Here is a 17,153-nt window from a genome sequence, read left to right as displayed (position 1 = left end):
TCATTGAGTGGCCTTCATACGCAACCGGCGTAGTGGAGTCTTTACGAATAGTACAAGCGACGTTTGTGTAAATTGTACCTAACACTTCTGTGAATTTTAACAGCATAAAGTAAACAGTTATATCGTTGGTTTCGTCAGGCCTTCTGACTACCCAACCATTGTGCTTGTAAGGATTAAGTTCGAATTGAAGTGTCAGTGTAATTAGTTTTAGCGCTACCTTTACAAAAGACGTTTTTTCTTTCATTACCTTCACAGGCACGTTTACATTAATAATGTTAATTAAGTAAGCGACTGTACTCCCGGCGTAGTAGTTCAATCAATAGCGACTGAAAAGAAGGTCAAATATCGGGAATAGCTCGCGTAATCCCAGACTTTTGTACAGACGTAGGAGTGAGTGCCACGAACGACATACCATAAATCGTGACAGGTGAGGGATGAGTGTGGGAGTGGGGGTGTATTTAAATGTCACTTTGTACATTTTTCTTGAATATCTCGAAAACATGGCCTCCAGCGAAAACGTTTTCCACTACAGAACTTAGCTACATTAAATGTCCTCCAAAAAGATACTGTTCATTTCCTGTAGGACTAATATGTTGGCGTGTAGCGAGCGAGAGAATATGAAAATCCCGCGCGTGGTTTTGAGTTCAGATATAACATTGCGAGTTGCGTTAAACGACATCGGCAGGGACAGCTGAGTAACACTGTACAAATATAGACACTACGTCTAAAGGCAGCACTATCTTCCCAGAGCACGCCTTGGGCCATGATGAGCAGCTTGGTGCGCCAGCGCAGCCTCATGCCGGTGGCGGCGCTCAGCCGGGCCCACTCCACAGCCGCCCCCGCCGCCCCCGCCGCCCCCGCCGCCCCCGCCAGTCTCCAGCAGTCTGCAGAGTGGCTGCGAGCCAGGCCCTTCGAGGAGATACCCGGGCCCCGGCCGCTGCCGCTAGTCGGGAACCTGTGGCGGTTCCTGCCACCACTGGGTAAGCGACTCTCCGCTAGCGCTCCAGTATGACAGTCCGCACAGTGGAAATTCCCAAGTGCTTAGACACGGTAGAGGTAAGGTATCATCAGCACAGCTGACAAGGGAACCTCCCCATCGCACCCCCCTCAGATTTAGTTATAAGTTGGCACAGTGGATAGGCCTTGAAAAACTGAACACAGATCAATCGAGAAAACAGGAAGAAGTTGTGCGGAACTATGAAAAAAATAAGCAAACATACAAACTGAGTAGTCCATGCGCAACATAGGAAACATCAAGGATAGTCTCGTGGTTAGCGTGGGCAGCTGTGGGACGAGAGGTCCTTCGTTCAAGTCTTCCCTCGAATATGAAGTTTTATTTTCAGACAATTATCAAAGTTCAGGCACTCACACACAATCAACTTCGCTCTCCAAAATTCCAGGACATGTTCAGATTTGCTTGGACATATGCAGTATCTGACGGTCTACGCACGGAAAAATTTGAAAACGTTAAAAACATATGTTTTGACAGAGCACAGGGAAAACTGTGAGACTGTGAAACTGTTGCATTCATTTGTACCAGTTTATGTGACAAACTATTATGTTTTCATCACTTTTTTGGGAGTGATTATCACATCCACAAGAAAACCTAAATCGGGCAAGGCAGAATAATCTTTTAACCCATTCGCCAAGTGTACAAGTCTTCTTAACTGACGCCACTTCGGTGATTTACTCGTCGATCGTGATGAAATAATGATGAGCACATCACACACACACACACACACACACACACACACACACAGTCCCGAGCGGAGAAAATCCCCTACCCGGCCGAGTTCCCATGATTCCTGTCATGTGACGCACATGCCGTCACCAGTGTCGTATAGAATATATCAGACGTGTTTTCCTGTGGAGGAATCGGTTGACCTATGACCTTGCGAACAATTGTTTTCGGTTCCCATTGGCGAGGCACGTCCTTTCGTCTACTTATCGCACGGTTTTGCGGTGCATTCGCAAAACCTAGACACTAAACTTATTACATTGAACAGAGATGTCAATGAACGAACGGACAAATCATAACTTTGCGAAAATAAAGAAAGTAAAGTTGTCATTCGAGGGAAGACTTAAATTAAGGATCTTTCATTTCGCAGCTGCTCACGCAAACCACGGGACCACGGCCCTCCTGAGCTCACACTATCCTTGATGCTGCTTATCTTACGCATGGGCTACCCAGTTTGTATATTTTGCTTAATTTTTCATAGTTCCACACAACTTCTTCCTGTTTTCTCGATTGATCTATGTTCAGTCTTTCAAGGTCTATTCACTGTGCCAACTTATAACTAAATCTGAGGAGGGTGCGATGGGGAGGTTCCCTTGTGAGAAGAAATCGCGTGACAGGAATGTGGCATCCAGCTGGGTGTGCATTGTTGCGGTCTGTAGGCAGAGCGGAATGCACTTTTCTAAAAACATGTCACAAATGCAACTGAGTTAACATTGCAGCTATGACTGACTCGATGAGCTTCGAGCGATGCAAATAAACTGCCTTACAAAAAATTAAAGCAACCAGAAGACATGGCCACACATCAATGCAAGTTCGTACAGGGATACACCACCAGCGCGCGTGTAAATGATTAGAGTTGAGTTTCTTTGTTAATATGTAGTCGGCCACCAGATGTCATTAGTAGGAGTTTAGTGTCGTTACCAGGCAAGGTAGTGTAGCGGCACCACCGTTTAGGATAGGGAAAGTTAGTTTTGTGCAATATTCGGAGCATGAGTTACAGCTAGATGCGAGCCAGATTGCAGTAAGTGACGAATACCAGCAGTTGTGAAGGAAAATAGAGAGCCACAGGGGCGTAGAACTGCCGGAGAGGGCGGACACAGCAGTTTCAATGGCGCATGTCAGAGGCAGAAGAGGGCTACTGGCCAACCTAAGTGTTTTGCATACGTGAAGCGAAGTGACACGCTTGGCAAAACAGAGGCACACAGTCGAGTATAAATATGTGTCGTTTTCTAACGAGATTCGTTCAAGTGTGGCAGCGCTCCTGGACGGCAGGGCGTATCACACCATATCGGGATACACGCAGCAACAGATGGAGCGCCAGCGTCCCAGTCCACGGCGGGTCGTTGGTTCGACCCTCTGAGGCCGATGCGGGGGCCCCAGCCAGCCAGGATGGGCCACTCTTTGGCTCGCTACCATGGGCAGCGGGGCCTGCCTACGGGTCCCAGCAGAGCAGAGGGGAGTCAATGGGGATGATGGCCGCTGAGACGGCTGCGGCGCAGCCATTCTGACATCATCTGAACTCAGTGGGCCGGCCAAGGCCGGCACGACACAGCATTGCGTTGCACAGGCTGCTGGGGTGCTTACTCAGCATTGCAAGGCCCTGTGATGCAGACTGAGGTGAACGGGGCACTGTGATGGAAACAAAAAAATCATTTGGAAAATTCTCGCCGTGTTTTGATACAACACCTCCTGGCACTCACCCACTACATTTGGTGTCTTCCCGCTACAACTGGTCATCCTGATATGTTCGGTGGCAGAAGCCGCCAGTACAGTAGGGTATAGGAGGTACATGAACAGCGTCACATGCTGAATGGTCACTGTGAAGGGCACAGAGAAGCCATGTACTTCTGCTTCTACGAGAAAGAGTTATCAGCGCATGACAACATTTGAAAGAGAATCATTTTAGGTCACCACGGGGCCAAATGATTGAATCGTACAATATCCAGGTTTCTGGAGCATTTGGATGTGATAGCAGCCAGATGTTGGAATGCATGGGAACTTGAAGGCAGGTATATTCGTCACAAGGTTTTGGCTGACGACGTCTGGCCACCACAAGGGAGGGTCACTGCGTTGTGCGCCAAGCACATTGTATCTCCTTCACAACTGCGGCTGCCATCCACGAAAAAGTAATGGACTTGCTGCAACTTTCTGTGTCATACCATACCACTGGTTGATGACTATCAGCAGCTGGTCTAGGATTTTACCATCGCATGCGTAGGCTATCGTTACCACCAACACAAACCATTTCAGATGAGAATAGTTCGATGTTCTACCGAGGCGTTCTTGCGTGAAATAGGCACAAATAGGCATTTATCAACCAACAAGCTACTTAGGCTATATTACACGTCCAAATACAGTATATCACTTTTCTCCACATACTGCAACTTATTTTCAGCAGACTTATTGTATTGCATCTTTTTGTATTTTTCTTTGACATTTATATTGTCTAAATTATATTCTCATCAACTAGGCAGAAACAAATGATATAGAACCATTTCAACAATTGTGAAGCATTCAGTTCTCTGTAACCTCAGAGAAATTATTATATATTATGTTCTTTATATTATTTAGAAAAAGAAATAACAACTGCATATCTATAAGATTGTAATAATAAGAAGTGTTGGATTTAGAAGCATCTGACCCATCTTACATTTCAAGGCAGTGGGTTACTCTCTACTGTTTATGAAATACTCAGAGAATAAAATAAAAGTTACCACCACAGCATAACCGGCTTCATTTAGAGTGATTTTATGACAGGGAAGTATCAGTTCCAGTTATGGATTTTAGAATAATAGGGACCGCTTACAGTAGTTTGGTGCCAGCTTCCTTCAGGAGAGGATACAACGGCTTTATGGTACCCTTTCCAACAGAATCACTGCATACATCGAGACCAGATAGGGTGCAACATCGTGCCGATAAGTGGGCTCATACTGCTAAATTCTTTGTAAACAGACTTGATACACACATCATAAAAGTTTTGCATCACCCCATTTAACAGAACTCCTGTAGGTAGACTTTGACTGTGGGGATTGTGTCACAGACACAGTCCTTTTGACTGTTCAGAGATGTCACTGAACCCGGCCAAAGATGCAAATCACCATGCATGAGCAGCGCCTATTAGACGGAGGGGGTCTGACAGCCAATCAGTTCCAGTCATTCCACCCGGGACGGAGGTACATGGTTTGTGCTGTCTGTAGTTCAACCATGCCTAGATGGTCAATACCACCGTTCGATCATGTCCGCATTGTTACTTTGTGCCAGGAAGGGCTTTCAACGAGGGAAATGTCCAGGCGTCTCTGAGTGAACAAAAGCGATGTTATTCGGACATGGAGGAGATTCAGAGATACAGGAATTGTCGATGACATGCCTCGCTCAGGCCGCCCAAGGGCTACTACTATCGTGGATGACCACTACCTACGGAGGAACGCTGACAGCAACGCCATCATGTTGAATAATGCTTTTTGTGCAGCCATAGGACGTCGTGTTACGACTCAAACTGTGTGCAATAGGCTGCATGATGCGCAGCTTCACTCCCGATGTCGAGGGCGACGTCCATCTTTGCAACCACGGCACCATGCAGCGCTATACAGATTGGCCCAACAATGTGCCGAATGCACCGCTCAGAATTGGCATCGCGTTATCTTCCCCGAGGAGTGTCGCATATGCCTTCAACCAGACAATCGTCAGAGGCGTGTTTGGAGGCAACCCAGTCAGGCAGAACGCCTTAGACACACTGTCCAGCGAGTGAAGCATGGTGGAGGTTCCCTGCTGTTTTCGGGTGGCATTATGTCCGGCCGACGTACGCCGCTGGTGGGCATGGAAGGCTGTATGATACTTGAATGCCAGCCTCCGACCGGTAGTGCAGCCATATCGGAAGCATAATGGCGAGGCATTCGTCTTCATGGACGGAATTCGCATCCCCATCGTACACATCTTATGAATGACTTCCTTTAGGATAACGACATCGCTGGACTAGAGTAGCCAGCATGTTTTCCAGACATGAACCCTATTGAACATGCATGGGATAGATTGAAAAGGGCCATTTATGGTCGACGTGACCCGCCAACCGTTCTGAGGGATCTACGCCGAATCTCCATTGAGTGGGACAGTCTGGACCAACAGTGCATTGATGGACTTGTGGATAGTGTGCCACAACGAATACAGGCATGCATCAATGCAAGAGGACGTGCTACTGGGTATTAGAAGTACTGGTGTGTACAGCAGTCTGGACCATCACCTCTGAAGGTCTCGCTGTATGGTGGTACAACATGCAGTGTGTGGTTTTCATGAGCAATAAAAAGGGCGGATATGATGTTTTTATTGATCTCTATTCCAATTTTTTGTACAGGTGCCGGAACACTCGTAACCAACGTGATGCATAACTTCTTTTGATGTGTTTATTTTAATTACCTTCTCAAACCGTGAAGTTTCTACTTCGTTTCGTCGTCGCGTTTTGGGTAATTCATTTCCTTTTGTTAGGCAGTGTATACTAAGTCGTATAAATCGTGTGAGGTTTTCAGTGCACTGATACATCCGAAATAAGTTCCGCCAAATACTCGTCTTGTGTCTGCACGGAGCACTATCCCCACCTCTCCCCTTCCAACCCCCACCCCCCAAAGAAAATAGTTTCGTTGGTAGGTCCCCAAACCGAGAATCCATATTGCGGTTTGGCTGAACTGTCAGTTAAAGAAACTGAATTTCCATCTTTTGACTTAAATCTTTGCTGATAAAAATTGGTAAGAGCTTCCTGATCGTTTAATGAGTTGATTTATTCCATTTTAATAGTGAATGTTAATGAATAATCTAGGTGGACAACTAAATATTTAGCCATCAGTTACGAATGGATATTTTGACCAAGTACTTGCAATGTACTAAGTGTTAGGTTCCACTTAAATCTGATCAGTAGTACAGACTACCATTCGGTAGGCACAAATGGTCTTGTAGAATGTGCTGTCAGTGGCTCGCAACGTGCTGGTGCTGCAATCGGGTGGCCTTGTGTCTACCTACAGATAGACACTACAGTTTTACCTTATTGTCATCGTAAACAGACTCACTGAAAACAGAATACCAACCCATTAACCAGACACCCTAGAAGAAGAAGTGGCAAAAGGCTCTAAATTTTGACACATGATGACATATGTGCACTCTTTATTTTCTTTAGTCTTGCTTCCATTATCAAGCACGACGCCAGAGTGCCTCTCTGGTACTTTAACCTTTTCTGAAGGCAATTTGACCGTCATCTAACGGATCCTCAATTTTTTTTCCATTTTTCTGTATGTTATTCTTACCAGCAGATTTGGTGTATGACCTGTTTAGCTGACTGTTCGCACTTGTCGGCTCTTGACAACTTAGGAATGGTGTGGATGATGTTTCTCCGAAAGTCTGATGATATATGGCCAGTCTCACATTCTACACACCAATGTGAGTCGTCATTTTGTTGTTACTACCCCCAATGATTTTAGAAATTCCGATGTTACATTACCTATCCCTTCTGCCTTTTATGATTTTAAATCTTCCAGAACTCTTTTAATGCTGATTCTAACATCAGGACCCCTATCTCTGCCGACGTCTATTTCTACTTCTGTCACATCATGAGACAAGTCCTCACCGTCATGGATGCCTGCAGTATGTTCTTTCCACATATCCTCCATGCTCTCTGCGTTTAATAGTGGAATTTCCATTGCACTGTTAAGGTTACTGTCCTTGGTTTTAATTTCACCGAAAATTGTTCTGACTTTCCCATATGCTATGTCAGTCTTTCCAACAATTATTTCATTTTTTATGCAGCTAATTCACCTTACCTTTCCTGCACTTCCAATTTATTTAGTTTGTAAGTGATTAGTGTTTCTGTATTCTTGAATTTTCTTACACATTTTTGTGCATTGATTCTTCCTGGATTGTCTCTTAGATATCAGTCACTCACAATCGTTACAAAATTGTGATCTGAGTGTATACCTGCTCCTGGACACACCCTACAATACAATATCTGATTATGGAATCTCAGCCTGACCATGATGTATGCTAACTGGAATCTTCCTGTATCTTTCGGCCTTTTCCATGTAGACCTTCTCGTGATTCTTGAAGAGAATATTCGCTATTACAACCTGATATTTATTGCAGAACTCAATTAGCCTTTCTCCTCTGTCATTCTTGCTACCAAGGCAATATTCTTCCGTAACCCTTTGTTTTGCCTCATCCCCTACAACCGCATTCCAGTTCCCCATGACTACTAGGTTTTCGTGTTTCTTTATGTCATTGTTGTTGTTATGCTGTCGATTCTGATGAGAAGAAAACTGTCACAGTATTTCAGTCGTTGCCCTATCTTGCCATTCACAAGGAATCCTACACCTAGTTTACCATTTTCTGCTGCTGCTGATATTACTCTATAGTCGTCCGATCAGAAATCCTTGACTTCTTTCGCTTTCTGTTCACTGACCCCTACTATATCTAGACTGATCCTCTGCATTTCCCTTTTCAGATTTTATAGCTTTTCTACCACGTTCGAAATTCCGACATTCACGCATCGACTCGTAGAACGTTATCTTTTAGTTGGTTATTCTATATTTTTCTCACGGTCACCTCCCATTTGGTAGTCCCCTCCCAGAGACCCGAATGGGGGACTTTTCCGAAACCTTTTGCGAATGGAGAGATCATTATGACACACTTTTTCACTTACAGGCCAAATGCTCCGTGGATAAATATTGTGTGTCTTAAACGCAGTGGTTTACATTGCCTCCTGCATCCTCATGCTGTTGATCACTGCTGATTTTCCGCCTTGCGGGGCAGTTTACCATCCCAAGTGCAAAAAAATGCCCTTAACGTCTGTCCACTCTTCGGCCCTCTTAAACAAGATCGTTGGCAGAAAGAGGGTCTTCGGCCGCCATTGCTGATACATCTTACTGGAAAAGCAATGGTGCAGTTCGAACCAGGGACAGAGGACGATTTGATTAGTAATCAACGATGCTACCGCTAGACGCCAGGTTTATACGCCAGTATAAAAACGGAAATAACCGGCTGCTTGGTTCGCTTCTGTCTGCCAATATAGGACCCATTAAGTCACAGTATACCACAGTTTCGCGCACGCACTCTTAAAGTCGACGGATTGAATTCCCACGGCTAACATTAAACGAATTAAACCCGGAACTGAAAACACCAAAACCATTAAGCATACAGCGAAGCTAACACGCAGAGTACTAAGTCACTTTTTGTGCGGTTTGTTGTCTAGAGTATAGGGAAAAGTGATGAAGGCAGCTAAACAAGCCGCACTTTTAATCTTGGAGTTAGTTCTTGGTATTATTTGGTAGTTGCTTTTGAAAACGAAAAGAGAGACAGTCTGTGCACTTTTTAGAGAGTTCTGGCACAGCAACTGCGATCAGTAAAAGTCATAGCCTCCCCATGTTCGTAGACCACGAGCCACGTTACGGCGTCCGGTATTTTTTGTTGGTTACTTTTTTTTTTTCTCTGGTGGGCACTGAATTATTTTGATAGGCAGTTATTCTTGTAGTTTCACTAGTAGGAGTGAAACGTTTTCGATGGGGCCGCTCTCAAGAATATTGCTGTTGGACGTGGCTGCGCTAAGCTGGACCCGTGAGCGGACAATTTTTGGAACGGGTGGAGCGTGAATTTCCTGCTGTCGTGACGGTGCCGCCGTCACACTGTCATAGCAACAGAACACGGAAATGTTTAAAGAACACACCCCGTGCTTGTGCTCCAGCGTGGAAATGCTGTTTATGCGGTTTGGAACCTATGACAGATCACAGACTGAAAGTTCAATCATGGGAAAATTCATTTTCTTAGCAGAAAGGTTAAAAAAATTAGCGAAAGCAACAACATTTTCCGAGTTTCGGAAAAAAGGAAAAAGAACTAAGTCTTACTTTACACATTTCGACAGCTTTCAGCCCATAAACATGCTGCTGTATGTTATTATGGTGTACGCAGTAAACCTATACAAGAAAGCAGAAGGTGAGATTCTTATTCCCAGTAATACTTTAGCAAGACGCTTCATAAGTCTAATATTCCACGTCAAATTCGACTACTTGGGCACTTTGAATGAAGAGAAGAAATAGCATATTTTCGATTTATGGATAGAGTTTATTAAGTTTTTAATGTATTTGGAAAAAATATATTGCAGCACTTTTCTTTACAGTCATTAATTCATGAATGAAGATGAAATTGCTGAGAAAATTTTGTTGCTGACTGATTTCTTAGTGATGTTATGCATTGTACAGAATTCAAGCAAGTGTATTTCACTGACTTAGCTACAGACCGAATAATCTTTGTGTTGTGTGTGTGTGTGTGTAAAGCTATATAATGTACAACATAACTACTAGTTTTGAGCTTTTGTCGACATCTACATCTATATTCTCCGAATCACTGTGAAGTGCTGTCGTTTTATGCAGGCTACAATATTACAGCTTGGTGCTTAGCGAGTGCAGGTTGTGTTTGAACGTAAGTACCGCGATCTGTTTACGGTTTACTCGTTTCGGTGATGGAGAAGAGGCTTTTTTTCAAGAAGCAATATTATTTTGTCTATATTTATATTTTATCCGTATTTATCATAAATATGAGCAGAATACTACGGAGAAATAAAAATAATTAAGAATAAATGAAAAAAGGGCTTACTACAGTCGAGGACTAGTGTCATTCTCTCTGTCCAAAGGGCCCTGAGTCACGGAGTAAGTGAACTGGTGTAACGTGATGTACATAGATACAACCATCCCTAGTCTATAGGGACTTAGCTAGCAAAAACGTGGTTGCTACTTCCATCCATGGGAGGCCTCAAAATTCCATAGAAAGTTTCAATAACCGTGTGTAGGAACGCTTGCCTAAAGCAGTATTTATGCGCTTAAGAACCCTAAGAACAGGTGTCATGGATGCGGATCGTGTTTCTATAATGGGCTAGTCAGCAGACTGAAAGTTTTCAGTGATATGATCACAGAGTCTGTCAGTTGACTAGCTGAGGGCGTGGGAGGTAGAGAAAAGTGCCCTACAAATGGCAAAAGAGCCCAGAATTCAAATAGGGCCTCCAAACGTATGCTGGAGGATAGAGAAACCCGTAGCAATGACAGCTGTGGACTTAATTAGTTTCAGTTGATAGTAGATTGAACAGATAATAGCATAAACATTAACCTAATTTTTCAGAATGTATGATACTTTTAGCTTTAGGTACAATTTTCTCTGATACTAGTACATCTATGTCAATTAAATTTGGTGCAGAAATTAATTACATCACTTTCATTAAAATTTACTAGATTTATGCCAATCAAATAAATGTTGGGAGAAATATTTAGATTTTACATTTTTAAAGGCCTGTTTTTTAGGCCACTTGCTTTTCTGTGTGTTTCTACTGTACTAACAATGCTACTTCCATGTAAGTACCACACTTTGAAAAAGATATGACAACTTTTGTACGTCTCAAATTTGGTTTGATCTGACCAAATAGTTTTTGAGAAATGTGTACCAACGTAAGTATGTTCAACCACAGAAAATACGCTAACGACCCGGTCCATTTATAGGCTTAACGTGGATTTACCAAACCACTATTTTATTAAGTAACGTAGCCTATGAGTTTGCTGATTTCTGGATAAGTTATTCTTGTAACCACTACAGTCAGGTACGTACTCGTGGAACTGATTTTTGATGATGGCGTGGTAGGACAATGTTTTGCATTTCGTAGAGTGTTTGCTGATTAGATATATTGTCAGCAGATCTGAAGATGGTCCATGTAAGACCGAAACCGGCCATTAAAAACATTAATGCAATGAAGACAAAAAAGGAATATGTATTAAAACCAGTAAATGTAAATTTATTCTCCAAGGACGTTATGTAAGTTTTTGCAAGCAAATAAAAGGTTTCTATCTGTTCTGCTCACGGATGGAGGTTGGAGAGAAAAGTATGTATCTGCTCGAACTGCAATTTGCCTGATTTTATCTGCTTGAGATAGATACGTATCTGAGTGAAATGTAGTCGTAATTTCTGCACTAAAAGGAGGTTTCTAGTTGTACGGTATTTTTATTCGGTTGGAGATTTTTTCAACATTCCTGTTAAAATTTGTCGCTAACCAACATAACGTGGCCATTCACACCATTCTCCCCTGTATATGCTGTAAGTCTTCTGTTTGTCTGACATAATGTGGGTCCCATGCATTTAAGCAGTACTAATGTTAGGGCATAATAGGATTTTGTTTGCAACCTATTTTGTACACAAATTGCATTCTATCCACTGAATCATACGTGCATCTATACCTGTATCATATTCCGCGAGCCACCTAACGGTGTGTTGCGGAGGCTACTTCTAGTACGACTAACTGACCCTTCTTTCCCTGTTCCAGTCGCGAACGGCGCATGGGAAGAATGATTGTCGGTAAGCCTCTGTATTAACTCTAATTTTCTCGTCGTGGTCCTTTCTTGAGAGGTATGTGGGAGGGAATAATACGATTTGTGTGTCCCTCCTTTTGACTGGAAGTCTGGCCGTTTACTATTGCAAGAAAATGAAACGCCTACAGTCGTCCTTGTGGTTTTATTTATTTTGTAGCTACCAGTTGCGGCGCTTCAATGCGCCATCTTCAGGCCGTAGTTGGTGCTGAAGGGGTTGACACGATCCCTATATGTACCGAGTCAGTGGCCAAGCTTCGTTTTCACCACCCCAAGTTTACAGATAGTCTGCGTAACCAGTTATGTTGCCGAGTGATGCGGTATGTATAGGGATCGTGTCAACCTCTTCAGCATCAACTACGGCCTGAATATGGTGTACTGAAACGCCTATACTGGTAGCTACGAAATAAATAAAATCATAAGGACGGCTGTATGCGTTTCATTTTCTTACAGGAGTAATACGTTGTCCGACTTTTCCTGGAAAAAGCTCACTATAAATTTCATTAGTAAACCTCTCCGTGATGCACAACGCCCATCTTGTAACGTCTGCCATTGTAATTTATTGGGCATCTCGGTACCGCTCTTGCGCCGACAGAAGCTCCGCTAACGAAACACGCCGCTCTTTTTTTGGATCTTCTTTCTCTCTGTCTCTCTCTTCTGTCAGTCCTACCTGGCAATGATTCCAGACAGACCAAAAATACTCCAGAATCGGTCGAACGAGCGCCTTGGATGCCACTTCCTTCGTGGATAAGATACACTTCCGTAAGATTCTTCCTGTGGATCTCAGTCTGAAATATACTTTTAGTACTTGCTGCTTTATGTGGTTATTCCATTTAAGTTCGTTAGTCCTAGATATTTTGCTGTTCCAGAAATATGTCATCAATAGTAAGGTACATGTGCCAAATAAGGCCCGGTTCCTAATAAAGCCCACTCTCATTTTCTAGCATGGAAAGTTTGAAAACAGCGCGACATGTCTTCGGTAGTGACAGCTTGTGACATCTAGTGGCCAAGGCAGCAACTATTTCCGCACCCTCTGTCGTACCGGCTATTTTACTTTAGTTGTGCTACGGCGTTCAGCAAAGGAGGGCTGCTTCTTATTTGCACGGTACGTTTAATCTAATGCAATCGTTTCGGTTATGAAGCATTTGTACTAGTAAATATGTATTTATGAACAGAAAATTGTGCTGTATTAAGATAGTTGCATTATCTTCCTAACAATAAGTTTCTTTTTAAACAATTAACGCACACGCGTTTTAAACTGGTTGTTCCCAATAAGGCCCATCCGTGGCGCTCCAAACAAGGCCCGGGCGGGCTTTATTAGGCACCCTGTTGTATGGAGCTGTGCATAACTGCAATGCATATTTAAGTTCAGTGTGTCCTGAGAAACCTCATGTAACACGTATTTACTATCTGTAAATTAAATCTAAATTATTTTATACATTTTTACCGAGCTATTAGTTGGTCGTTGCAAGAAATGTCAAAAGAAAACATTTTAAATTCGTTCTTGGTCATCTTTGTGACAGGGCGATCTGCATTGAGTTCAATAACGTTTAGTAGCTATAATTGCAGTACGGTACTTTAAAAATATATATATAATCACAGTTTTACAAACCTAATTCAGAAACATCAGGCTTACTGGTAATGTCTGTTTTTAGATGGAGCCACAGAAAAAACGAGCAACATGGAATGCAGATAATTTAAAACGAGCTGTAGAGGCTGTTGCTGAAGGGATGCCTGTCAGAGCCGCTTCGAAAACATACGGGATTCCTCGACATACGTTACGCAACCACATACGTTCTCGACTAACAACCAAACGTTTGGGACGGAAAACTTGTTTGGACGAAGCTCAGGAAAGAGAACTTTGCCAAAGAATTTTTCGGCTCGCTGAAGTTGGGTATCCAATTACAGCAAAAGTGCTCAGAAAATGTGTATATGTATATTGTGAAAAGAGTAGTGTGCAGAATCCTTTTAATGGGACGAAGAGATTGGCTGGAAGCAAGTGGCTCAAGCTCTTCCTACGAAGACATCCAGACATTGCAAGAAGGAAGGCGCAACACTTGAATCCAGGATCAGCTGCAAAGCTGAACAAGATTATTGTAAATGATCATTTTCAGAAACTGAAAATGGTCTTGTCCGAATTGGAGTTATTTGACAAACCCCACCTTATCTAAAATATGGACGAAAAGGGATGTCGCCTCGCACTCCACAAGTCTCCTGATGTTTTAGCCAAGAAAGGTGTGAAACGCTTGCACTTTGTTGCCCCAGAACATGGGGGAAAATGTTACCATTGTCTCACGTGGGATTGCAATTGGAGGGGTTATTTCTCCTATGATACTTTTCAAAGGAAAGCGACGCAAGCCAGAATGGGGAGACTATTTGCCACCTGGGGCTGCAGTAGAAATGACAGATAAGGGCTCAATGAATACTGCGACATTCATCAAATGGATACATCATTTTGCCAAATACAAGCCTGCAAAAGATGTTATTTTGATATTTGATGGAGCATCGTCAAATTTGGACCCGGAAATTTGCGACGTTGCTGAAGAGCACAAAATCAGACTTTACTGCTTGCCCAGCAACACAACACATGAGCTGCAACCCATGGATAAATCAGTATTCAAGCCGTTTGAGTCTTACTGGGATGACGAAGTTCAGCTGTACTGGTCTGCACATGAAAGGGAAGAAAACAGAGCAATTAATAGATGTGTGTTTGGAAAAATCTTCAGCAAGTTGTGGCCAAAAGCAGCATCCCAGTAAACGTCATGCCTGGGTTTCGTGCAACAGGGATTTATCCTTTTGACCCAGAAGCTATTCCAGACACTGCGTTTGCTCCCTCTCGTCCAACAGAGCGTCCTGACCTAGAAGAGGACATGACAATTGCCCCTGAAACAGGAAAACTGTCAGAGACTCAATCAGTCCCAAAGGCTTTCCGCAAAAATGGGCGCCAGTCCATTGATTCCAGTTCATCAGAAAGCGAGGCGTATTCAGTAAAGGATAGTTCAAGTGACTTCAGTCTTGAAGATAGTGACGCACCTGAAGATCTCGAGTGTTCTTTCAAGGAAATTTTGCAAACCCCAAAGCTGAAGAACAAAAACCAAACACCACGGAAGAAGGCATTAAATTACAAGGCACAAGTCGTATCTAAGGCACTATTCACGCAGACTCAAAAGAAAAATGGTACCAACGAAAGCACTGGGCCTAAGGCAGATTCACGTCGCCAAAAAATTTCGCCCTCAGTAATGAATATTCAGAAGAAAAAATGCAAAAGTAAAGACTCCACTGAAGCAAGCAGCAGTTATGCCTCTAAGAATGTGTTGCATGAGGTTGGCTGGTTTTGTCACGTATGCTGTGAAGACAGGATATTCGACATGAGACTTTGCAGAAAATATATGAAATATGTGTATGAAGATTGTGTAGGGTTGAGACGAAAAGACAAAGTGCTAAATTTCCTGTGCCCCACCTGTAAAAAATGATTTAAATGAGCCAAACCAGTTTCACAAATCATTATTCATGTGTTCATTGAAAATGTAATAATTAGAATTATTGTTCCTATTACCATAAGGAAACTTGCTGCTGTCAGAAGAATTTTGATTGCTGATTGAGTGTAAAAATCTGAAGAGCTAATAAGCAGTAAGTAGCTACAGTTCTGTAGGAAGCGTTTGTAAAAACAAGTAATTCTAAAGGTCTATGTATCATCTCATTCCAATTATTTCTAAAATAAACTTACATTACAACTCTTGCAGTGTATTAAAACAGTTTTCCTGCCATTTACATGCCCGAGAATGTTAATATGAATAGGTTGTGCCTACGGGCCATATTAGGAACAAGATCTCCTAACAAGGCCCACTTGCAAGAGTTAAACATTTTCTTTAAAATGATGATATTATTTAAATAAACTTTCAATGTTCATTTATTTTTGAACTCAATATAGTTACCACTTACACATACTGAATACGAAAATCCTAAACGTTAGGTGGGCCTTATTTGGTACACGTACCTTATAACTGTGCAGTAGTGGATATCTTTTCCTATTATGTGTAATATGCTACGTTTATTTACCTTCTGTGTCACCTGCCAGAGCCTGCACCATTCAACAATCTTCTGCAGGCCATTATGCAAATCGATACTGGCTTTTGACATTGCTACTTTTAGACAACCGCACCATATGCGAACAGTCTTAAAGAACATCCGACGCTTTCTACTAGTTCATTTATGTACATTGTAAAGAGTAACGATCCTATAACTGTAAATATTCGTATGACGACGCTGATCTATTTATGCTTAATTCATGCAATAGTCAAAATGTGGGCACGTTTATGTTTCTTTGTATTTTGGGTAATTAAGAGTTAATCTCAATCTCTGCACCATCTTAATATACCGTGTAGATGTAATTTTATATTAAAAATGTTTTCCGCTGTGATACTTGCATCATATGCGAAAAAACCTGACATTGTATCTTACACTGTACACTAGGTCGTTAATGCACAACATAGTCATAAGGTTTTTTCTGAAGTGGACATGTGTGAATTGTGCAGGAGAGTTTAGAAAGCTGGATCCAGTGGGCATGCTGGTGGCAATACGGGAGCGCTACGGGGACATCGCCAAGGTGGTGGGGGTCCCTTTTAAGCAGCCCATGGTCTACATCTTCAATCCGGATGACATCCAGAAGGTGGGTTTAAACGCCTGCTGATAGAATCACTAGTATTGCTTCCGTGGCACGAGCACTAAGAAATCCACTACAAGAATTCTATATTTCTTACTCGTTAGTGCTGGAGCAGATAGAGGTATGCAAACGATATGCACTTCAGGAGCTGTTCATGCAAATCTACGATATGGGTACAAATGGAGACACACAAAACCTGCATCGATTCCTCAGTGTACCGGAAATCTCTTTTTAAGATGCCTGAGAATCCCTACAGCATTTTCTTGATTTTGCTGTCGCATTTATTGAGCCGGTCAGGTTTACAGATAATTGGACCATGGTTTACCATGTCGAGTAGATGTCTTTGTCGTACTTCGAATTGCGGCCGTACAAGATGAAC

At 42.7% G+C, this 17,153-nt stretch overlaps 1 protein-coding gene across 1 annotated transcript in view; it reads left to right on the top strand.

The window, feature by feature from the left end:
• The first annotated feature begins 766 nt into the window (after positions 1-766).
• Positions 767-17,153, top strand: part of LOC126188459 (probable cytochrome P450 301a1, mitochondrial) — a 150,253-nt gene continuing 133,866 nt past the window's right edge. Inside the window, exons 1-2 of the mRNA XM_049930063.1 lie at positions 767-980; positions 16,647-16,780. Coding sequence (XP_049786020.1) covers positions 767-980; positions 16,647-16,780 — 348 coding nt within the window. The remainder of the gene's footprint in view (positions 981-16,646; positions 16,781-17,153) is intronic.

This window comes from Schistocerca cancellata, chromosome 5 (assembly GCF_023864275.1).
Source record: "Schistocerca cancellata isolate TAMUIC-IGC-003103 chromosome 5, iqSchCanc2.1, whole genome shotgun sequence".
NCBI classification, from domain to species: Eukaryota; Metazoa; Arthropoda; class Insecta; order Orthoptera; family Acrididae; genus Schistocerca; species Schistocerca cancellata.
Note: the sequence above shows the minus strand (reverse complement) of the source record. Positions and strands in the feature narration are given on the sequence as shown.